Source organism: Micromonas commoda, chromosome 4, assembly GCF_000090985.2.
Source record: "Micromonas commoda chromosome 4, complete sequence".
In the NCBI taxonomy this organism is placed as follows: domain Eukaryota; kingdom Viridiplantae; phylum Chlorophyta; class Mamiellophyceae; order Mamiellales; family Mamiellaceae; genus Micromonas; species Micromonas commoda.
In genome coordinates this window covers 1405545-1426701 of record NC_013041.1, presented here as the reverse complement: position 1 = coordinate 1426701, position 21157 = coordinate 1405545, and the positions used below count along the sequence as shown (strand labels likewise).

Below are 21157 nucleotides of genomic sequence, written 5' to 3'. Positions count from 1 at the left end.
GGGAAGCGGGCGGGATGAACCGACGTCCGTCTTCCCACGACGGTGACCGCCGCGGGTCCGGCGATGACGACGCGTCGACTTCCAGGATGGACAGCAACGCGTCCGCGGGCCCCGCCAATCCCACGAGCCCGTCGCGCGGGCCGCTCGGGATGTCGAGGCTTATGAGGGAGGCGAACAGGATGCAGCGCGAGCAGGAGCGCGACCGCGCGGAGCGAGCGAGGACGCAGGCGCGCCTCGCGGATGAGAACGCGAGGGAATCGATGGGCGTCGTCGCCGGAGCGGCGACGAACACGGCCGGCGGCGACGAGGAGAACGTCAGGCCCGAGCCGTCCATTCACGACTTCGAGGGCGCGACGCTGCGGGAGAAGGCCGCCGCGATGGCGCGAGCTCTGGCGCGCGCCAAGGACTCCGGCCGCGGCGGCGGATCCGATCCGCATCCAGGCGGCGATGGACCCACGCATCCAAGCGACGCGCGCAGGGAGCTCGACTCGAAAGGCGATGCCGTCGAGAATGCCATCGCAGACCAGAGGGAGGCTCGTCGGGCCAAGCAGCGGAGGACGGGTAACGCCGAGCGAGAGATATCCGACGAGCACAAGCGCGTCAACACGCAGGAGGAATCCGCGAACGCGAAGCGCAACTGGAGCAAGACGAGGGTGGCGCTCACCGCCAGACGCGCGGCGGTGCACCTCGCCGGCGTCAACAACGATCGGTGGACAGACGTCAACACCCTCTTCGAGTACTACAACGCGACGTACTTCGACAATCAGCTCGGCGAGGTGACGTTCTCGTGGATCGATCGCACCGCGGACGACGAGGACTTTCGGTACTGCCTGTGCAGCGCGGTGCCGGGTTGGTGGCACGGCGCGCACAAGAACCTGATGTGCGGGGTGTCGTGTTGCGTCGAGCGGCGGCGGGGCGGATACGCCCGCCGAAGCGTCCACATCCGCATGCCGGACGCGATGCGAAAGTTCAAGCTCACGAACATGGCCAAAGAGGGCCTTCTGCACTCGATGATACACGCGTACCTGTTCATGACGGGCGCGGTGAAGGAGCACGAGCCGTTTTACGAGCACGGCCCGCAGTTTCGTCACATGATGCGGCGGCTGAATAACGACACGTTGACGTTTGACGCGTTTCGTCCCAGCGGCGGGTACGAGATCATCTTCTCCGACGCCGCCGAGGCTTCGGAGCACGATCACCTGCTGGAGCAGGAGATGCTCGATCAGATCACCCTGGAGCACTATAAACTGCTGTACCTGGTCAGCAGGTACAGCATGTACGCGAGAAACGTGACGGATAACGAGACGTGGGTGAGATACCAGCCGTTGCTGGTGCTCATGTACGAGCTCATCGTCGCCGGCGTCATCGACTACGATTACGCCCCCGCGTCGGCGATGGTTTCCGGGCGACGGATATACCTCAACGTGACGCAGGAAGGGAGGGATAACCTGGACGATCTGGTCGAGGCGAAGCTGGTGCGCGCGCTGCGAACCATCGGAGACGATAAGCAGCCCGTGGTGGCGTACCAGATAACGGAGGATGGACTTCGGAGGCTACGGGCGTCGCCGCTGAACAAGGGCGACCGATCGGAGATTGACGAGATCATCCAGGATCCGTTCGGGTCGCTGATGATGGTGGGGTACGACGAGGACGACGAGACGTTCCGGCTCTACAGCGACAACGGCTTTTGCGTCGACAGCACGGTGACGGACACCGAGGATGTCTCCTACGTGTCGTCGCCTTATTTACCCTTCACCGTTCGAGATCTCAAGCGGCCGCTCGCGTCGAACGCACACCGCGCGCAAGAGGCGGCGACGGGCACGAGCAACCTGCGCGACGAACTCGACGTCCAGATGACGCTCTCGCGGCTGGTGATCCTCGTCGGGGAGTGGATCCCTTTTGGATGTAACCAAATCATGCAGCTCACGCAGAAGCTCGGCGCGCACGACAGAATCCAGGGCGGATACTTCTCCGCGGAGATCGATCGACACTCCACCGAGACGAGCTTGGAAATTCCCGTGGGCCTCACGAAGGTCACGGTGAACTCGTGCGACGCCGCGCAGTGGATCAACATCGAAGCCGAGGTTGAGTTCCCCGAGGACGAGGGCATCACGCAGGTTGAAAACTTTGGAATCCGGTACCAACGCGACGGCACCGTTCTGTACGGATTGAAGCTCGAAGCGGTGATGGAGGCGATCCTCAACGACATCTCGCTCGATAACCTCGCGCGCGTCATGACCGACATACACATCGACAGCAGCAAGGTGACCGAATCGCTGTGCTCGCACCACCAGGGGAAGCTCCTCGAGATGGTCTTCAACGGCAACGAGATGAACCGAAACAAGGTCAACGTGTTCATCGCGGAGAAGATCACGCCGAAGCTGAGGGCGCTCAGGTACCTGGACGGCGACGCGCTCGAAGCCGAGCTCAAGCAGATCATCGGCGATACGCAGCACGCCTTCGACATCACAGAGAATGACGTCGTCATCTTCGGCGACGCCGGCGTCTTGTTCGCCGGGCCCGAGTGCATTCGCCACGAGACTCTGCTGCTGGCGTACCTGGCGCTCAAATCTCGCGAGGATTTCGTCACCAACTTTTTCAACCGCCTGTTCATCATCGCGGAGGAGATGACCAGGCAGCAGGAGCTCATCAACAACTTCTTCGAGGACCCGAGTCACGTCCAGACCATCCGGCACGAGCTCTCGCGGATCAACGAGGACTGCATCATGCTCGAAGAGGTTATGCGGAACCTTCAGGGTTCCGTGGAGAAAGATGCGCTGCCCGAGGAGCACATGCCCAAGACGAAGGGAGGTAAGCGACTGTACCATATCCTTCAGATACCGAAGATGCAGGAGTCACTGCGCCAGCGCGTCCAGGACTGCGAGAAACAAGTGGGGGCGACGCGCTCGGAGATTGAGTTTCTCATCGAGCAAATTGGCATCGTCATGGCGTCGATCCGATCGCAGGTGAACCGGGAGACGAAGGAGCTCTATCACTCGGCGTCCGAGCAAATGAAACTAAACGATTCCACCGCGTCCAGGGACGTCATGCAGGTGCTCATCACCGGATCGCTGGCCTTTGCCGCGCTGGACAGGTCCGTGGGTGAGTGGTCGGTCTTGTGGGACGGCTGGATGAAGTTCACGGTGACCTATCCGCTGATCATCAACGAAAACGCCGTTTGGTTCTGGCTCTCGCTGTTGACGTGGGCGTTCATCGCGGCGTTCGTGCTGTACTGGATGTACTTCACCAGGTCGCAACAGAGCGGAATCATACACCACGTCGCGAGGTTCGACATGAAAGTTGACGTCCCGAAGTTGTTCGAGTACGTCCGGAAGAAGGGGGTCATGCAGGAGGACATCGTCGCGGATCCAAACTCGCAAAAGTGCATGACGGATTTCAAGTACGTCGACGACAACAAGACGCTGTGGGAACACTACACCCCGACGATCGTCCTCACCGTGGACGTCCGCAACGGCGTCTTGTACCACGCGGACATCGCGATCACCAAGCCCATGTTCGCACCGGCCAGGCTCTTCCCGCGCGAGCTGCAGGCTCGGCTCTATTCCGACTTTGAGCGATGGAACGTGATCGAGAAGGAGACCGTGTCTCGAGGTTCGATATTGGAGTCCGATCGGACCATCACCCTGATGGCGAACCAGCCCCCGCGCGGTCATTGGCGAGAGGTTAAAATCGAGGAGAGGACGATCGCGCACCTGAGAGAGCAGCTCGCTCTCAAGTTTTGTTACAAGGTTGAGAACCTGCTGTCCGTGACGACGACCAAGGAGATTGGCGACCAGATCGCGGAGGAGCTCATCGAGGACGACCAGCAGGTGGTCGCGCTGCGCGATTACCAGCGCTTGTTCGTGCAGTTTAAGGGGCGTCCCGACCCCGGGATGAGCGCTTTCGCGGCGAGGCTCAAGAAGGTTCAAAAGGCGCAAGCCGCCGGCGTGAAGGTTGGGTTGAAGGAGACGAAGAACAAGGGCAAGGCGAAGCACAGAAAGTACGGCGAGACCAGGGACGAGGAGGACCTCTTATACGGCGACGCCGCGGCGGAATAGACGGCACGAGTTTTGTATTCGGTCATCTCGTTAGAACATTCGATAGGTGTCGGGGTACGTCACCTGGAGGACCCCCCAGTCTCCCGCAAGTCGCCCTCGATCCACTCCAGCACCGGGTCGCCCTCGATGGGATTCCGCGTGAGTCCAAAGGGATCGTCCGAATCTTCATCGAAAAGCACGTCGTCGTTCGCGTTCGTCCCCGCGTCGTTCACCCACGGCCCGACCGGGAGCGAGTTCCCACCGTCGCCGCCGATCCACAGCCGCATCGGTTCCCCGACGGACTCGTCGACCGCGTCCTGACATCCCCGAATCATCTCGCCGGTGTTGACGTCCTCCATGAGGCAACTGTCGCACCTCCCCTCGAGGCAGAACTGCGCGGTGTCGTCCGGGTTCACCGCGCCGCATCTCATCGCGACGCTCAGGAGGTTCTCGCCGACTTTCGCCTCGCAGTGTACCTCGCGGACGTCGTCCTCGTCGCCGGGGAAGTCGTCCGCGTCGGCGGGAAGGACGAAGGTGATCTTCACGACGCGGTCCGTTTTGTTGATTTGGGTTTGGCGGTCGTCTTTGCCCGAAGCGCGCGGTACGCCGCGCGGTGGTGACGACGACGCGCGACGCCAGGGGCGGAGATGCGGACGGGGACGCGCCGACGGCGTCGGAGGCGCGAGGACGGGGCTGATCATGGCAGCAATCGCCGCGTAAAGTGCGGAGGAACCGTCGACGACGAACGAAAAAGTGCAGCTCCCATGCATGTTTTTTGCTCGCCGATTTTTGCTGACACGCGCTGCCATCGCCAACAGAACGTGGCCCCCGGCTCGCGTCATCCATCCCTATCTTCGCTATCCGATCCAATCGGCGGACACACCCCAACGCAGACGATGTCCGCCGCCGCATTCACCGTCTCCGCCTCCCAGTTCACCGGCGCTAAGCAGCGCCGGGCGCTCAACGCGCGCGCGGTCACCGCGTCCTCCTCCCGCCGCGCCGTCGTCGCCGTCGCCGCGGGCCCGAAGAAGATCGTGATCGCCGGCGCCCCAGCCTCCGGCAAGGGCACCCAGTGCGAGCTCATCGTCGATAAGTACGGCCTGGAGCACATCTCCGCGGGCGATCTCCTCCGCGCGGCGGTCGCGGCGGGTACCGACCTCGGCGTGCGCGCCAAGGAGTTCATGGACCGCGGCGATCTCGTGCCCGACGAGGTGGTCGTCGGGATGGTCGTCGAGGCGCTCGACACGGACAAGGCCAAATCCGCCGGCTGGCTCCTCGACGGCTACCCGAGGTCCGCGTCCCAGGCGGACGCCATCACGAAGGAGGGCATCATCCCCGACTCCGTCATCCTCCTCGACGTCCCTGACGACATCCTCGTCGAGCGCGTCGTCGGACGCCGGATGGACCCGGAGACGGGGAAGATTTACCACCTCAAGTTCAACCCTCCGCCCGCCGACGTCGCGGCGCGGTGCACGCAGAGAAGCGACGACACCGAGGAGAAGGCGATGAACAGGCTCAAGGTGCACCACTCCAACGTGGAGGCCGTGGTGGGCAAGTACGAGGGGAAGATCAACGAGATCGACGGCAACAGGTCCAAGGCGGACGTCTTCGCAGACATCTGCGGCGTCATCGACGAGATGTGATTCGACCCTGAGACGAACCGTGTTAGGTTGAAAGTGAATTACCAAGCAATTGCGGACATGCAGAAACCAAATGCTCATAGACTGCGAATCTTGGAAAAGATCTGCTGACACGACCTTCTTTTTCGCTGACGTGTCGTCGAAGAATAACTGTCTCGTTCAAACCCTCGGCGTCACATCCACGCCGCACGGGCTCGGTCACCGGTGCACATCAGCCGCGAGCCTTTTCAACGACCATGTTCAGCGCCCTCGCCTCCCCTCGTGCCGCCGTCGTCGACGTCCGCGCGAGTACGTCCAGCGGGGAGAAGCACAAAACACGCGTGGCGACGAAAATGCGCCTCGCGCGTCGTGACGCCGTCGACGGTGACGACTCGTCGTGCTGGAGCGTCCTCAAGGGATGCTTCGACAGCCACTTCCGATTCCACGCCGCCTCGGAGCAGTTTCTCGACGCCCCGCGCCACGTTCCGTTGGACGAGCGCCACGGCGTGCACACATCGTGCGACGCGTTCGCCTACGACGAGCACCTCGTGCTCGTCTACAGTTGCGAGGAGGACGGATACTGCGCCATCTGGGATCCTTACACCGGCCCGAGGGTCGTGAACGAGCAGGACCTCGGCGACGAATGCGTCCTGGCGTGACGCGGAAGAGGAGGCGTCCGAGGCGGCGGCGCGCGATTTAATACGCTCGCGTCCGTCGCGTGTTTTTCCAACAGACGAGAGACCGAACGCGTCTCACCCTTTGTTACTTTTATTAATGTACAAGACTCAGACGAGCGGCGGGGTTACCGTATCAGACCCCGTCCGCTCGGTGTAACGCGATCGACACGCGCGTCTCTCGTCACGCGCCAAGCCCCGGGGCGGCCGCGAGCCTGGAACCCGCGTTCGCCGTCGACGACGACGTCAGCGCCGGTATCGAAGCCCTCGCGAAATCAAACCCCTTCCGGATCGAAGCGGAGAGCTCCGGCGTCAACGCCTTCAGACCCGCGGCTTCCGCGTCGCTCAGCTTGCCCAAACCAAGCACTTTCTCAACCCCGACGCGGCCCAACCGAACCTTACTCGCGAAGAACGCGCACCCCGGCACGAGTCGCGACTCCACGAACGCGTGCTCGAGCACGTTCCGTTCCCCGTTGAGGCCGCGAAGCACCGAGTGCGCAAACTCCGCCGCCGCCGCCGCCATCGACAGCGTCGCGCTACCCGCGCCGGCTTTGGCATCCACAACCTCCGTGCCGCCGTTCTGGATCCGATGCGTCAGCGCCCGCGCCTCTTCCGCCGTGAACCCGCCCTTGGGAAAAGGCCTGGTCTGCGAGAGCAAGGGGAGGATGGTGACGCCCGCGTGGCCGCCGACGACGGGGATGTCGATTGTGTTCGGGTCGCCCCCCTTCGAACGCGACACGAAGGTCCTCGCTCGCATCACGTCGAGGTGCGTCACCCCCATCAGACGTCGCGGGTCGTACACCCCCGCGTCCTTGAGCACCTCCGCGGCGATGGGCACGGTGGAGTTGACGGGGTTGGATATGACGTTGAGGACGGCGTTGGGACACGTCTTGGCGCACGCGGCGACGAGATCTCGAACGATGCCCGCGTTGATGTTGAAGAGATCGTCGCGGGTCATGCCGGGCTTGCGCGGGACCCCCGCGGGTATGACGACGAGGTCGCACCCCTCGAGGGCGAGCGGGAGTTGCGACGGGCCGTGGAACCCGCGCGTGTCGGCGCGCGAGTTGACGTGCGACACGTCCGCCGCCACCCCCGCCGCGAGCGGAACGACGTCGTACAGTCGGAGGTCGGCGACGAGGGGGCATCGCTTGAGGAGGAGGCTCAGGGGCTGGCCGATGCCGCCCGCGGCGCCGAGGACGGCGACGGTGAACCCGGCCTTGTGCGCCGCGGTGGGATCGCGGCGGATTTGGGGTTGGAGGTGCGCCGCGAGCTTCGCCACGCGCCTGTTCGCGGAGCGGTTGTCCATCTCTTCGTCTTGGGGGCGCCCGATTATGGTTCTGTTTGGATTTCCGAGACGACTCCGGGGCGTGCGTCCGCGGGTCGCGCGGGGAGTTGGACGGCGGTTGGACGCGGATGGAACCGACGGGGCGGCTCGAGAGGTTGCTGGGAGAAGAACGGACGCGTGAAGACGCGAACCCTCGCGCGCGCTCGACCGAAATGAGCCCGGGGCGAGCGCCCGGACGATTGTAGGTTTTGACGACGTGGGCGAGGGTTAACAACAGCGGACTGGGACGGACTGGTCACGACCGACCTTTCGTTCGGGTTTCAAAACTTGGGGCGGCAGCTTCGTCGAAGTCTCACTGGCCCGCGCCACCGGAGCGCATCGGGCGACCCCTCGACGTCATGCAGCGTCCCGGCAGCGCCATGTCAAGAGGTGAGACGCCGCGCGCGCGCGAACCCTCGTCCCGCGTTACTCCACCCGCGTCGTCGCGCAAACTCAAAACGACAACGTCTGGATCTTCTTCCTTCGCCCGACGGACCCCGAGTTGACCCCCGACCCCCATTTTCCGACGATTCAGGCGGCATGTCCGTCCCCGGCGGCGTCCCCGGGGTCGCCCCACCCCGCCCCGGAAGCTCCGCGGGAACGGCGCCCGGCGGTCTCGGCGCGCGACCCATGACCGGCCTCGGGGGCGCCCCGCCGTTGACCTCCTCCCACGCCGCGCAGTCGTTCCGACCAGCCACCGGCCTTCCCGGAGCGGACGCGGCGAGACCGGGCACGATGGCGTCGCACACGGGCGGCGGCGGATACGGCGGCGGACACGACAGGCTCGGCACCGCGGTCCACGCGGGCCGCCAGGTCCGCGATAAGTCCTTCCACCTGAACGAGATCCGCAAGAAGAATCGCGCGGTGCAGCTCGAGATTGAACGACTCGACGCCGAGGCGCAAACGCGAAGGCTGGGCACCTCGCAGTTCGACGCCATCGAGCGCAAGTACGACCAGCTCCGCGCCGAGGTGGCGCATCTCCAGGGTGCGCTGACGGACCAGAACGTGGTGCTCGACGCGTGCGTCAACGCCGTGGACGGCGCCGCGCAGGTGGAGGCGCTCCGAGCGAAACGATCGGCGCTCGCCACCGCCAACGCCGACGAGCGACGCGCGCTAAACGAGGCGTTCGAACGCCGGGTCACCCTCGAGAGCGGGCTGAAGGAGGCGGAGGCGCAGCTCGAGCGGCTGCAGCGGGACGTGCGTTCGAAGGTTGACGCGCTCCCGGGTGGCAAACGTGCCGAGTACGAAACGCTGGAACTCGAAAACGAGCGGCTCACGCGGAGAGAGGCGGAGGCGGAGGCGGAGATCGAGAAGGCCACCGCGGAGCTCCAGGAGACGGAGCGCGCGCTCGGCGGCGACCAGGTCAAGCAGCGCGCGCTCGCGCTGCGGGATAAGACGCGAGATCTGACGGAGCGGCGAGCGGCGCTGCGAGAGGAAAAAGAGGCGTTGGCGCTGTCGCCCGAGGAGCAGCGCGAGCGGCTCAAGGAACAGATCCGTTTAGACAAGGAGACGACGGCGCGGGCGGAGCAGGACATCGTCGACCTGCAGCGCGCGATCCACGCGGGGGAATCGAAGCTCGCGGGCGCGAGGCACGAGCTGAACGAGCGCGACGGCGGCGGGTCCGTCGAGTCGATGGACCGAGCCGATAAGCTGGAGAAACTGTTAGCGCAGGAGCGGGAGCTGACGGAGTTCATCGACAACTTCGAGCCCGCGCGGGCGAGGGCGTTGAACGACGCGGACGCCAGGCGCGTCGCCATCGTCGCCGCCATGGAGCGCACGGCTCGACACCTCTCGCTCAAGGGGAACGTCCCGAATCAGCGCCGGTTCAAGGAACTCGAGCGGGAGCTCGCGTATAAGCAGACGCAGGTTGCCAACGCGGAGCACACCAACGAGCGGCTGCGTACGGAGAAGCTCGAGCGGCAGAACGAGCTGGCGAAGATCGACGAGCTCGAGGATAAGATCGCGACGGAGCTGGAGGGTTTGCGGGGACGGATGAGCGCGATGGAGAAGGACGTCGAGCGGTTCGGCGACTTCCCGAAGCTCGCGACGGAGGCTGACGAGACGAGGGCTCGGCTCACGCGCGAGCTCGCCAGCTTCGGCGCGCGTAAAGATGCGCTCCGGTCGATCGTGAACAAGCGATCGCTGGCGCACGAGCGCAGACGACGCGAGACGCAGAGCGGCGACGCGTACAAGAACCTGGAGCGAATGGAGGTTAAGATTCGCACCGCGGAGGCTGGCGTGTACGCGGCTGGGGAATACATCAAGGGCAAGGAGTCGGAGACGGACCACGGCGCGTTGAGACGGAACCTGGACGAGGTGTGGGAGGCGCTCAACTCGGAGCTGCAGAAGCGAGCGATGTACACGTGATTGTAGTCTATCGACGGCGACATCGGCGGCTATAAATTAAGTTTATTCCGCTCGACATCCATCGTCTGATCGTGCCGCGGACCAGCGGACCCGTCGCTTCGAACAGATTTTCGAGTTTACCACTCTCGGACGCGGCGGCCTCGGTGGCGCGGAGCCCGGTTCCCGCGGCGAGCGCGTCGGCGAGGGTTCGCCCGTCCCTGCCCTCCCTTCACGTTCATGAACTGCGAGGTCTTCTCGCTCGCGCCCCTGCGCTGCGAGGCGTTCCAGGCCAAGGAGACGCTCCGGGCGGTGCTCCACACCATCCTCTTCGCCAGAACCCTCGGCGTCGTTCGCGCGCGCGACGTCGACAGCGAGCTCTTCGACCTCACCTACACGACGTGCGGAGATCCCGCGGTGGAACGTCACGTCGAGGAGAGGCTCGACGCCCTCGTGCGCTGGCTCGCCAAGCAGGACCGCGCGGACGATACCGTCGCGCAGGTGTGCCTCAGCTTCTACGAGACCAAGGACAAGCGCGGCGGAGGGTGGTTCGGCGGCGGCGACGAGCGCGTGTACTGGGAGCAGTGGAGGGTCCCCATCGAGGTGGTCGGCGGCGATGAGGCGCTCATGAACGTCGCCGACAGGGAGGCCAAATCCGCCGAGCTTCAGCAAACCATCGTCGCAGCCACGCAACACGTCCTCGGGCTGGTCAACGAGCGCAAGGACCACATACCGCCGGTGGTGTCCGCCGACGTCGTGTCGTTCCCGTACGAGATATCGCTTCCGGGGGAGACGGAAGGGGCGCTGCTCGGATCGTTGCGACGGATGCTGACGCACGCCTCCCCGCCGACGCTCGTGTGATGATGACATCGTTCGTGTAGACTACCTTAGTGCTATCCATCGTAGAGATTCGTAGAGACTAATCTTACTCGTGCCCTCGCAGAGACGGATGAGATGACGCGTGGACCGACTGACGGCGACGTCCTTCGCGTGGACCCCGCCGCCCTCACGAAGACGACGACGACGACGACGACGACCGCCGCCACCACCGCCAACGCCGCGCGCGCCCGCCGTCCTCGTTCGCCGCCGACGCCGGATGATCTGGACTTTCACCTCTCCCGTCGAGCTCGCCGCGCAGCTGTGCGGCCCGCGCGCCGCCCTCCGCGCGCCGGCGCCGGCGGTACTCCTCTCGCACCCCCGCCGCCTCCTCCTCGCTGAGCCTGCCGTCGAGCACCGACTGCACCCTCATCTGGAAGTTGATCTCGTTCGTCTCCGCCTCGGCGTCGGTGAGTCTCCTGACGGGGAACCACCTCGGCGTCACCCAATCGTCCGTCGCCTGACCCGTTCGCGGGTCGATCACCGCGCGGAAGCCCAGCGCGCGCCACAGCGAGTCGGATCCCTTGTCGGATTCCCACGCGTAGTGGATCGCGCCCGCGACGCCCCCGCACAGCGCCGCGCCCGCCGCGGAGTACCTCGGACCGCGCTGCATGACCGCCAGCTGCGAGCCCACCAAGGCGCCCGCGGTGGCGGAGTTCACCCAGTCGTCCGTCTGTCGCACGAGCCTCGTGAGCTCCTTCGCGGAGAGGAAAGCGACGCCGGCGATGGTGACGTTACCCGCGATCGCGGCGATGTTGTGCGAGAAGTCGAGGCTCTCGTGGTAGACGCAGTACGCGGCGCCGCCGGCGAGGCCCGTCGCGAACGACCACAGGGTGCCCGTCGCGATGCGCGTCTCCCATCCGGGGTTGCGAAGAGGGCCGGGTTCGCGTCGGTGCGGGGGCGTCTCCGACGGCGAGTGGGCAAACGCGAGGGTTTGGGGGGTCCCGGTGCACGGTAGGCGGCGTGACGTGGACGGGGGGAACCCGGCGGGGGAGGCATCGCTCCTCATCGCCCCGCGGGTATGAAGACCGGCCTGGCTGGGACATCGACGGATAAAAAGGCGACCTGAAAAGCTGTACCGTTAATCATAAATAGGCTCAACATGGACATAAAATATATGGGTATTCATTTACGAGTGACAATCTCTCGAATTTGATTCCTTTTGATTGGGATATCAGAGATTTTATCCTTGTTGGCCTTGGCTCACAGTCGAGCGCGCCCGTCTCAGGCCGCCTCCAGGACCAAGACCACGGTCATGGCTGCCATGGCAGTCACGCTCGCCGCGTTCGCGCGACCCCGCGCGGCGTCGCGCCCTCGCCCGTCGGAGGCGCGATCCTCCGCGAGGTCTGCGGCTCGCCAGCCCAGATCACCCGGCGCGCGCGAAAACTATCGAGTCTCCCGCGAGATCGTCCGGCCGCGCCTCGCCCGCGTCGTGCCCGTCGCGTCCGTCCCCGCGCGCGTCTCCGCGACGACCGCGGACGACTCCGCCGCCGTGACGACGACCCGCGAGCGCAAGCGCATCTGCATCTTCGTCGAGCCCTCCCCGTTCTCTCACGTCTCCGGCATGAAGAACCGCTTCCTCCGCCTCATCGAGAACCTCGTCGAGCTGGGCGACGACGTCGTCGTGGTCACCCCCGACAGGAACCCGCCGCAGACGTACGCGGGCGCGGAGGTCATCGGCGTCCACGGCTTCAACCTCCCTTTCTACATGATGGACACCCTGCTCTTCTCCTACGCCAAAGATCCGAGGGTGGAGAAGATGTTCAAGGAGAACCCGCCGGACTTGATCCACTGCTCGTCCCCGGGCGCGCTCATATGGACCGCCGTGGGGCTCAGCGACAAGTACAACGTCCCGCTCGTGCAGTCGTACCACACGCACATACCCCACTACATCCCGCGGTACACCTGGAGCGGCCTGGTGAAACCGATGTGGGACTTCATCCGCTTCTGGACCAACAAATCGGACGTCACCATGGTCACCTCGTCCATCCTGCAGGACGAGCTGGACGACCAGGGATGCCCGCGTTTGATGGTGTGGCAGAAAGGCGTGGACACCGTGCAGTTCAACCCGCGGTTCAGGAGCGACGAGATGCACGCGAGGCTGTGCGGGGGACGCGACGGCAAAGTCATCGGCTGCGTCGGGCGGCTGGGCGCCGAGAAGAACCTCGCGGATCTGAAAGACATCCTCGCCGCGTGCCCGCCGGACACCAACCTCGCCCTCATCGGCGACGGCCCGGAGCGGGCCAAGCTCGAGAAGCACTTCGAGGGGACGCGCACCACGTTCATGGGGATGATGACGGGCGACGATCTCGCCGCCGCGTACGCGAGCCTCGACGTGTTCGTGATGCCTTCGGAGAGCGAGACGCTGGGGTTCGTGGTGATGGAGGCGATGGCGAGCGGGGTTCCTGTGGTGGCGGTCAGGGCGGGCGGGTTACAGGACATCCTGACCGACCCGGCGGTGCGCGCGACGAACAGCGGCGAGCTCTACGAGTCGGGCGATTTCGCAGCGGCGGGGGCGATGACGACGAAGCTGCTGACGGACGAGAAGGAGCGGCAGAGGCAGGCGGCGGGTCTCAACGAGGCGGTGCAGACGTGGTCCTGGATGGCGTCCAACAGGAAGCTTCGCGATACCCAGTACGCGCGGGCGTTCAAGCGGCACGCGAGGAACCAGAACATCAAGGTTCCCATCGAGCTCGTCGACTCGAGGCGCGCGAGGGCCTGGATCGCCACCGAGGTGATGGGCTACCAGTGGTACCTTCAGGCGGCGGCTTTCCTCTTCGCGTTCGGCGCCTTCGCCGTCGCGAGGTCCGTCGTCGCATCGTCCGGCGCCCTCGCCGTCGCCGGCGGCGGCCAGGGCTGGAGCGCCATCGGCGCCGTCCAGTGGCTCGTGAACCTCTCCGGCCCGCTCGGTCCCGCGATTATGGCGTCGTGCGTCGCCGTCGCTTCCCTCGTGCCCTTCGTCCCCACGCAGCCGCTCTTCGCCCTCGCGGGCTTAATGTTCGGCGCGTGGGAGGGCGCCGTGGTCTCCGTTGTCGGCGCCCTCGAAGCCGCCGCGGTGGCCTTCGCGGTGACGCGCATCAGCGGGGTGCAAAAGACGGCGAGCGCGTTGGCCAACGGAGCGGGATTCGGAGCCCCCGCTCGTCGCTGGGTTCGCGACCAGCTCAGGCGAATCGACTCGCACATCACCGACTCCACGACGCTCGGGCAGTTCGTCAAGCTCACGTTGTACCGGTTGGTGCCGCACGCGCCGTTCACGGTGGCGAATTACCTCCTCGGTTTGACCAAGGTGCCCACTAAGGTGTTTCTCGCGAGCACCGTCATCGGGACGATTCCTTGGGCCGCGTTTTACGCGCTCGTCGGCGCCGCGGGTAACGTGTACCTCGCCGGCGGGACAGGCGGCGGGCTGCGCGACGCCGCGGGCGTCGTCGGCAGCGTCGCGGACGTTCCGCTCGTCCTCGCCGTCGCCGTCGTCACCGCGTGGCCGCTCATCGAAAAGTACGCTTTGGGTCACGCGAAGAAAAACGTGATTGACGTCGGTACAGCGTGATTGACGTCGGCGAGACGGTGACGCGTGGAGGTGGATTCGCGGAGGTGGATTCGCGGAGGTGGATTCGCGGGATTTGAGGAGGGAGGTTCAACGCAGCGCGCCGCGCCGTGCGCGAGGGGGTTGTCGCCGTAGCTTCGATCGCACCCTTGTTTCAATTGAGACTTCTAAGAAAAGTTAACGCGCGTCCCCGTCCCCTCAATACGTCGGATACAGATGCGAGCTGGGCCGGAGCCTGTGCTGCGTCGCCGCGCCGTTCCTCTTGGCGTGCGTCAATACGCGCCGTTCCGTCTCCTCCCCGGGTATCCTCAGCGCGCTCAGCTTGGCGCGCAGGCACAGCATCTTCGCGCTCATCGGCGCGACCACCCGGCGGGGCGAATCCGCGCGAAGCTTCGTCGGCGCAATCGTCGGCGGCGTCGGCGGCGTCGACGTTCGGGAGTTGGAAGAAGACGTCACTCCCGTTGGCGTTACTCCGTGCGTTACGCCGCACTCGGGGCCCCTGCGTCTCAGCCCGCGTTCGGGGTCCCACACGAAGTGTTTCGTGACGACGATGGGGTCGGAATCGGACGCCGCCGCGTGCCTCGACGCAATCGTCGGCTTCGAGTACGTCGGCGCAGCTGTGGAGGCGGATGCGGAGGATGAGGAGACGCGAGACTCGCGCGTCGCGGCTCGCCTCGACACCGGGACGGGCTCGATCGGGTCGCGGCGTCCGAGGGAGGCGGCGCGCGTCCGCGTTCGACTGAACGGCACGTCGGTGGTTATCGGTGGTTTGTTGCGGAGGCGCCGCCGCTGCTCCTCCTGCAGCCGCCGTCGCTCCTGCTCCTGTTGCTGCTGCTGCTCCTGCTGCTCGCCCGCCCATCCTCCCGCGGGGACCCAGCCGGTCTCCCCGGCGTTGAGCCGCGTTCGGCCGTATCCCTCGACGACCGCGCCGCCCGAACGTGATTCGAGGTAGGCGTCCGCGCGACGCGCCCAGTCCGCGACGGCGTCGCGATCCGTCGCGACGCCGACGACCCCGCGGCGCGGATGCGCGTTTTGTTGACTTTTGACGCCGCGGTCGGGTGTCGCCTCCTCCACGACAGCTTCGGACGCGTCCGCCTCGCCCGAACCCTCGGTCCCCCGCGAGAGCGCGAGTCGCTCGAGCTTAGCGGTCAGCGCGGCGTCGAACTCCACCCTGCTCTGCGGCGCGCCGGCGGGCCGCCCGAGCCGCCCGACGCTGCTCCGCGACGACCGTCTCGGAAGCTTCAACTGTTGACCGATCGCCGCGAGCGGATCTCGCGCCGTCGGTATCACCGATCCGTGCCGCGACGCGGGGAGGAGCTTAGGCCGAACCGCGTCGGTTGGGGCATCGATGGGGTCGACGGGGGCGCTGTGGCGGCAGCCCATGCTTGCTCGTTGGCGATGCATCGACGTTGTGAGTCGGGTGGGACAAATCGCGTGCGTTTCCAAAACCATTTTTGAGAACCTGGGAGGAGGAGGGCTCGCAGCGATTTTGGCTCGCAGATGAGACATGAGTTTAACGCTAAATACGTTCCCGATGCAAACTGATCTTCGTACACGTTTTACGTACCACCAAGGTTATTGTTCCCTATTTTCCCGCCGGCGAACCGATCGCCCTGTGCTCGCGGAGACCGGCCGACGAGCTCTCCGAGCCAATCATTTTGCGCGGGTCCAATCTGAAAGGCGGGCCTTTTGGCCGTTCACGCCGCCCGCACTTTCGCGCGCGCATCCGACGCGTTTGACGCCCTTTCCGATGGCGACGTCGCTCTCGACGCACCAGCTCTTCACGCCCGCGGGCCTCACCGGGCGGCGCGTCTCGCGCGGAGCCTCCCGGCGCCGCGCGACCTCCGTCAGGGTGCGTCCCCTGGCGCGCAAAATATCTGTCCCTTCGTTCGCGCCAGGGTTGTGTATAGAGAAAGATGCGGCGCCTCGCTCGCGTCCCGACCGCGTGTCGCTCACGTCCCTCGTCCCTTTCCAACGTCGCAGGTGCGGGCCAGCTACGGCGACGCGCAGGATGGCGACAGCGAGCAGATGCACGTGCCGGAGGACGCCTTCAAGAACGAGATGGGACACAACATCTCCCCCGAGCGCAAAGCCGCGACGGCGCTGGGAAACCTCTTCACCATGGCCGCGACGAGGGTGATCCTCGACCAGTTCACCGGCACCAGGCACAGGTCCCCGGTGTATTACAAGATGGTGCGAGCCGTTCGCGGCCCCGACGTCGCGCCTCCGCCTCCGACCCCGCGCGCGCCGCTCGCGCCCGACCTCGAACCGCGAAAGAACCCCGTCCTTCCAGCCGCGCCCCTGACTTTTTTCTCGCTCGCGACACAGGTGGACTTCCTGAGCGAAAACCCGCTGAGGAACGGCAACGAGTGGCTCGCCAAGCTCATGCGCGAGCCCGATAACGACCTTCGCATCACGGCCATGCGAATAATCGAGACGAGGCGCGTGTTCGCCGAGTCGGAGTTCAACTGGGAAGTGATGAACCGAGTGGCCAAGGAGGAGATTGACGACGACACGCTCGAGATGAACAAGCAGATGCTGATGCGATCGCTGGGCGTGAGCGTGGAAGGGAGCCCGAGCGAGATGTCGGGGTCCGCGGAGAGGCAGCAGAGCGAGGCGAACAGCTCGTGGTGATCTGTTTGCGTGTGTACCATTCGACCGGTGTACCATCAACGATTTTAGCAAGTTTTTGTCACAGCCACAAAAGATTTGGTTTCTCCCCGCGAGTCCACACGCTTGGGTGTTGAACTACCGTCTACTGGCGCACAACAGTCGCGCGCGGAGCCCTTCGGGATGACGCGTATCGGGTCCATCTTCGCGCTCGTGCTCGTCGCGTTGCTAGCGTCGTTCGCGCTCGTGGACGCCGGGCTGCCTCCCGCGCTCGCGGGCGGCGGGGGCATCGTCGAGGCGACCCCGTTGGAGGCGCCGGTGGTGCTGCCGTCGGAGTCGTCGAAGGCGCCGCGATCGCGCGAAAGGGATCCCGCGGCAGTCGATCGACCCTCGGCGGCGACGCCCCTCGACGACGAGGAGAAGGCGCCGACCGACGCGTCCGGCGCCGTCGGGGCCTACACGCTCCGCGACGAGTCCACCCCGACGCAGCGCGAGCCGAAGGCGACGTCGGCGCACCGACCCGCCGATGGGCTCCGCGACGACGACGACGACGACGGTGCGGATCCCAAGACCGCCGCGACGCCAGCTGTGTCCACGCGTCCGAACGACCCCGCCGGCCCGGCGGACGCGGACGCGGACTACGATGCGGACGACGAGAAACGGCAAACGCGGGCGACGATCGATGCGGCGGACGAGCGCGAGACGCGCGGCGATGCCGCCGACGTGACCCACGAGACCCGATCGTCCTCCCCCTCCTCCAATTTCTCCTCCACCGATCCCTCGTCGCGTTCGCCCTCGACCGACGCCGCCGAGGACGACGACGACGCCGCGTCCACCGTCGCGACGTCGAAGCCGACGACGACGCGCGAACCCGAGCCGACGCTCGCGAGCGCGGCGGGTGCGCACCGGTCCCCCTCGCCCGCCGACGGCGCGGCGGGGACGGCGACACGGCTGGCGGCGGGGACGACACAGCTGGCCGCGACGAACGCCTCCTCTCCCTCCGGTCCCGTCGCCGAGGCGGTCCGAACCCCTGCTCGGCAACAGACGGCGCGATTCAACGCCTCCTCCTCCTCCTCCTCGGCGGCTGCGGGGGCGGTGGCGTCGGTCGAGGCGGAGGGTTCAGCCTCCGGCGCGGTCGTCGAGCCCCGCGGAGGTGACGCGGCGCCCGCCGTGGTTCGATACTCGGACGACCTCGAGGATGGCGAGGAAGAAGAAAGCGACGACGAGCGGCGGCGACAGCAGCGGAACCAAACGCAGAATCAGCCGCAGCAGCTCGAACCGCAGCAGCTCAAACCGCAGCAGCTCAAACCGCAGCAGCTCAAACCGCAGCAGCTCGACCCGCGGCCTTCCACCTACCCCGATGAGGACGACGACGCCGGCCGCGTCTCCCTCCCCGAAGACACCGAGCGGAGCATCGCGGTCGAGACGAAGAGGACCGAAGCTACGGCGGATAGCCGGACGACCGCCCCGTCGCCCGACCCCTGGAACGATCCCGCCCCCGTTCCCGCCGACGACGCCCCCGTCCCTCCCGCCGACGACGCCTCGCGCCGCGCCTCCCCCGAGGCTGAACGCGCCGCGCGCGCGCACGCCGAGGCTATGGGCACGCGCGGCGTCGGCGAGGATCGCGTCAGCGACGAGCTCAGAGCGCAAATCGTCGACGAACACGGCCTCGCGCGCGTCACCACCGCGGGCTTCGAGACGGACGCCGGCCAGTGCGGTCGCAGCGGAGCCGTCGCTCTGTTCACCGTGTGGGGATCAGCGCCGGATGCGGCGCGCGACGCGATCGTGTCCACGTTCGAGGGCGCCGCCGCTGACGTGGACGCTGACGTGGACGCTGACGTGGATTCGTGGCGCGGGGTTTTCGCGTCCTCCGTGCGAGTGCTCGGCGTGTGGAAAGCGCGGTTCGGCGGCGGCTTCGACGACGCCGGCCGCCGCGGCTGCGTGGCCAACTTCTTCGTCAACTCCAAGATGGCCAGCGGCGTGGTGCCCACCCACGCCGCGGGCGGTGAGTCACCGGGGGCGAAGAAAGAAAGCGGCGACGACCCGCTCGCGCTTCGCGAATTTTTCCTCGAGAGAGTCCTCCCCGAAGACGACGCTCGGGGCGACCACGACGCCACCGTCATCGCCCTCGCCGTCAACTGCGCCGCGTCTCACAGGCTCCGTCTGTTGTGGAAGCTGTACGGCGCGGTGGTTGACAGGTTCGGGTTGACGAAGAACGACGCGCACCTCTCCGCGGGTGACGACCAGGTTCGAGCCGACTTTGAAGCGCTCGTCGGGGGAGAGAACTTTGACGACCTCGTCGCCGCGAGGTCCGCGTCGGATGCCGCACGGTGGACGAGGGGCACGCCGCCGCGAGCGGGGGCGCGCGACGCGTGCCCGAGACTCGCGGGCGCCGCCGCAGAGACGCGGGAGGAGGACGACGCATCCACGGGCGCGGACGCAAACGCATCTGCGGGCGAATGGAAATCCGAGTCGGCGATGCAACGCGCGTTCGGCGTCGACGACGAAGCGGACGAAGCGGCGGACGTTCTCCACACGCGGGAGGCGTCCAAGGCGGACCCTGATGAGGCGCGCCGCGTCGTGAAGCCGTCAAAGTCGAAGGCGGCGAACGACGAGGACTCGGCGTACGATCGCGCGAGGGAAAAGGTGGAGGCGATCAAGCGCGAGCGCGAGGAGGTTGTGCTTCGCGACTTTGACGGGGCGAGGTACCTCCGATGACGGGCGTCGCGGGTTAAAATTTAATTCAAGAGAACATCATTATTACGAGTCCTTTGCCGGTCGCTCATACGGTTACTGCGGCCGGCGTAGATCCGGCTGCGGATACGGTTGCGGATACGGTTGCGGATACGGCTGCGGATACGGTGCCGGTGGATGTAGGAACGGGTTATACGGAGGATACTGCTGCGTCGGCTGCATCTCAACTGATCTCCGCCGTCCGTGCGAGGTAGACGCCAGGTTTCGAGTATGTCGTCCGAGACCGTGCCTTCTCTGCGCACACCGATTTTCAGCCGATTCCGTGGGGGTCGACGCAGGGCGAGTCGCGCGGCCAAAGGTTTATGCGCGCGCGAATTGTGGCTCTGGAAAGGATTCCGCACAATTTTACCAGGCACTGCCAGGAGCTCTCTCATCATCAAAATCAGTTCATCTTTTAAATGGTTAACACCAGTTTGAAACCTCTTATAATAGTACGAAGGTACATCCCTGCCTCACACACACAGACACATTTAACACGACCGACCGCCCCGCCTGACACACTCACACGCCTAAAACGAGGAGGGCGGTAAAGGCGGCGAAAAGGAGCGCGCCGCGGGTGACATCGCCGGCTTGGGAGACAGCTACGATGGCCTGGGCCTCGGCGAGGGTGATGTTCATAACCGACGCACCATATCCAGCTTCAGTTGGGCACGCTGAGGCCATAAAACCGATGGCTGCCTCTTCCGTCAAATAGCAATACCCAGAGGGATAAGATATAGTTTTCGCCCACATACAGACCTTGTTGGCGTTGCATGTTGAGTTCGTGTTCAACGGAGAGCAGGTACGACTTGACGTAAGTGAGACCTTCAGGTAACCCATCATGGCTTCGGGGGCATTTGCGCTCGTACCGTGGGCGACCCAAGAGTCAAAAGAGCCGTTGCAGGTAGAGTCAGTTCCATCCCAAAAACAGGTACCAGAAGGGCATGTGGCTTCCGTGGTTTTTGTTTTGCATTCATCATGAACGGAACTGTTACCAGCCACAGCAATGAAATGGGATGCCATGTTGCCCCACGTGGTCTCGTGAGTGGAATTCGAGTAGCACTTATTATTAGTATAGTAGCAGCCGTCCAAAGCCTCGCACCCAGCCTTTGGCTGGTAGTGGACAGTGACTGAGCCTGAGTCATCCGCGGTGGCAAAGACGCAATTGTAGGATCCATAGGCGTCGCATATTTCCTCAGTGGTCTTCCAATTTGCCGCTGAGGCAGTACACGCGAAGATTGCGAAGAGCGAGATGGTTAAAGCGTATCGGCTCATGTTAATGAATTCAAGAGGAGGCCAGCGGTTCGGCGAGTTTGTTCTGTTCTACTGGAAGTCCCGAGTCGAGCTAAACCCTTTTCACGAGAAATCCGCCACGCAAAAACCATTTAAATTATCTA

General features: G+C 65.3%; 13 protein-coding genes across 13 annotated transcripts; 8 read left to right on the top strand and 5 right to left on the bottom strand.

Annotated features, from left to right (window-relative positions):
* Positions 1-86: 86 nt before the first annotated feature.
* On the top strand, positions 87-4095 carry MICPUN_58177 (fusion protein; the record flags this gene model as incomplete). The annotated part of the gene is made up of 1 exon (XM_002501886.1): positions 87-4095. One exon carries the CDS (start codon positions 87-89, stop codon positions 4056-4058), a length of 3972 nt encoding a protein of 1323 aa, XP_002501932.1. The 3' UTR covers positions 4059-4095.
* MICPUN_108165 (predicted protein) lies at positions 4078-4711 on the bottom strand. Its single transcript, XM_002501483.1, has one exon. It carries the CDS (start codon positions 4466-4468, stop codon positions 4118-4120), a length of 351 nt encoding a protein of 116 aa, XP_002501529.1. The 5' UTR covers positions 4469-4711; the 3' UTR covers positions 4078-4117.
* Positions 4712-4883: 172 nt separating this feature from the next.
* Positions 4884-5690, top strand: MICPUN_108164 (adenylate kinase). Its single transcript, XM_002501885.1, has one exon. The coding sequence runs from the start codon at positions 4934-4936 to the stop codon at positions 5678-5680; it is 747 nt and encodes a 248-aa protein (XP_002501931.1). The 5' UTR covers positions 4884-4933; the 3' UTR covers positions 5681-5690.
* A 223-nt stretch (positions 5691-5913) lies between these two features.
* Positions 5914-6315, top strand: MICPUN_58174 (predicted protein; the record flags this gene model as incomplete). The annotated part of the gene is made up of 1 exon (XM_002501884.1): positions 5914-6315. One exon carries the CDS (start codon positions 5914-5916, stop codon positions 6313-6315), a length of 402 nt encoding a protein of 133 aa, XP_002501930.1.
* Positions 6316-6514: 199 nt separating this feature from the next.
* MICPUN_94075 (malate dehydrogenase) lies at positions 6515-7733 on the bottom strand (the record flags this gene model as incomplete). Its single annotated transcript, XM_002501482.1, has 1 exon — positions 6515-7733. Exon 1 carries the CDS (start codon positions 7634-7636, stop codon positions 6515-6517), a length of 1122 nt encoding a protein of 373 aa, XP_002501528.1. The 5' UTR covers positions 7637-7733.
* A 656-nt stretch (positions 7734-8389) lies between these two features.
* On the top strand, positions 8390-10101 carry IFT72/74 (intraflagellar transport protein IFT72/74; the record flags this gene model as incomplete). The annotated part of the gene is made up of 1 exon (XM_002501883.1): positions 8390-10101. The coding sequence occupies one exon, from the start codon at positions 8390-8392 to the stop codon at positions 10019-10021; it is 1632 nt and encodes a 543-aa protein (XP_002501929.1). The 3' UTR covers positions 10022-10101.
* Positions 10102-10237: 136 nt separating this feature from the next.
* Positions 10238-10858, top strand: MICPUN_81053 (predicted protein; the record flags this gene model as incomplete). Its single annotated transcript, XM_002501882.1, has 1 exon — positions 10238-10858. One exon carries the CDS (start codon positions 10238-10240, stop codon positions 10856-10858), a length of 621 nt encoding a protein of 206 aa, XP_002501928.1.
* A 145-nt stretch (positions 10859-11003) lies between these two features.
* On the bottom strand, positions 11004-11882 carry MICPUN_58170 (predicted protein; the record flags this gene model as incomplete). The annotated part of the gene is made up of 1 exon (XM_002501481.1): positions 11004-11882. One exon carries the CDS (start codon positions 11880-11882, stop codon positions 11004-11006), a length of 879 nt encoding a protein of 292 aa, XP_002501527.1.
* A 246-nt stretch (positions 11883-12128) lies between these two features.
* Positions 12129-14600, top strand: MICPUN_58169 (glycosyltransferase family 4 protein; the record flags this gene model as incomplete). Its single annotated transcript, XM_002501881.1, has 1 exon — positions 12129-14600. One exon carries the CDS (start codon positions 12129-12131, stop codon positions 14418-14420), a length of 2292 nt encoding a protein of 763 aa, XP_002501927.1. The 3' UTR covers positions 14421-14600.
* Positions 14601-14615: 15 nt separating this feature from the next.
* Positions 14616-15926, bottom strand: MICPUN_52912 (predicted protein; the record flags this gene model as incomplete). Its single annotated transcript, XM_002501480.1, has 1 exon — positions 14616-15926. One exon carries the CDS (start codon positions 15924-15926, stop codon positions 14616-14618), a length of 1311 nt encoding a protein of 436 aa, XP_002501526.1.
* A 241-nt stretch (positions 15927-16167) lies between these two features.
* MICPUN_58167 (predicted protein) lies at positions 16168-17051 on the top strand (the record flags this gene model as incomplete). Its single annotated transcript, XM_002501880.1, has 2 exons — positions 16168-16269; positions 16401-17051. The coding sequence occupies 2 exons, from the start codon at positions 16168-16170 to the stop codon at positions 17049-17051; spliced, it is 753 nt and encodes a 250-aa protein (XP_002501926.1).
* Positions 17052-17210: 159 nt separating this feature from the next.
* On the top strand, positions 17211-19745 carry MICPUN_58166 (predicted protein; the record flags this gene model as incomplete). Its single annotated transcript, XM_002501879.1, has 1 exon — positions 17211-19745. One exon carries the CDS (start codon positions 17211-17213, stop codon positions 19743-19745), a length of 2535 nt encoding a protein of 844 aa, XP_002501925.1.
* A 537-nt stretch (positions 19746-20282) lies between these two features.
* On the bottom strand, positions 20283-21035 carry MICPUN_58165 (predicted protein; the record flags this gene model as incomplete). Its single annotated transcript, XM_002501479.1, has 1 exon — positions 20283-21035. One exon carries the CDS (start codon positions 21033-21035, stop codon positions 20283-20285), a length of 753 nt encoding a protein of 250 aa, XP_002501525.1.
* Positions 21036-21157: the final 122 nt, after the last annotated feature.

Bases quoted from the DNA above. Each gene is read 5' to 3' on its own strand.
- MICPUN_108165 (XM_002501483.1), bottom strand. From the start codon at position 4,468: ATGAGATGCGGCGCGGTGAACCCGGACGACACCGCGCAGTTCTGCCTC.
- MICPUN_108164 (XM_002501885.1), top strand. From the start codon at position 4,934: ATGTCCGCCGCCGCATTCACCGTCTCCGCCTCCCAGTTCACCGGCGCT.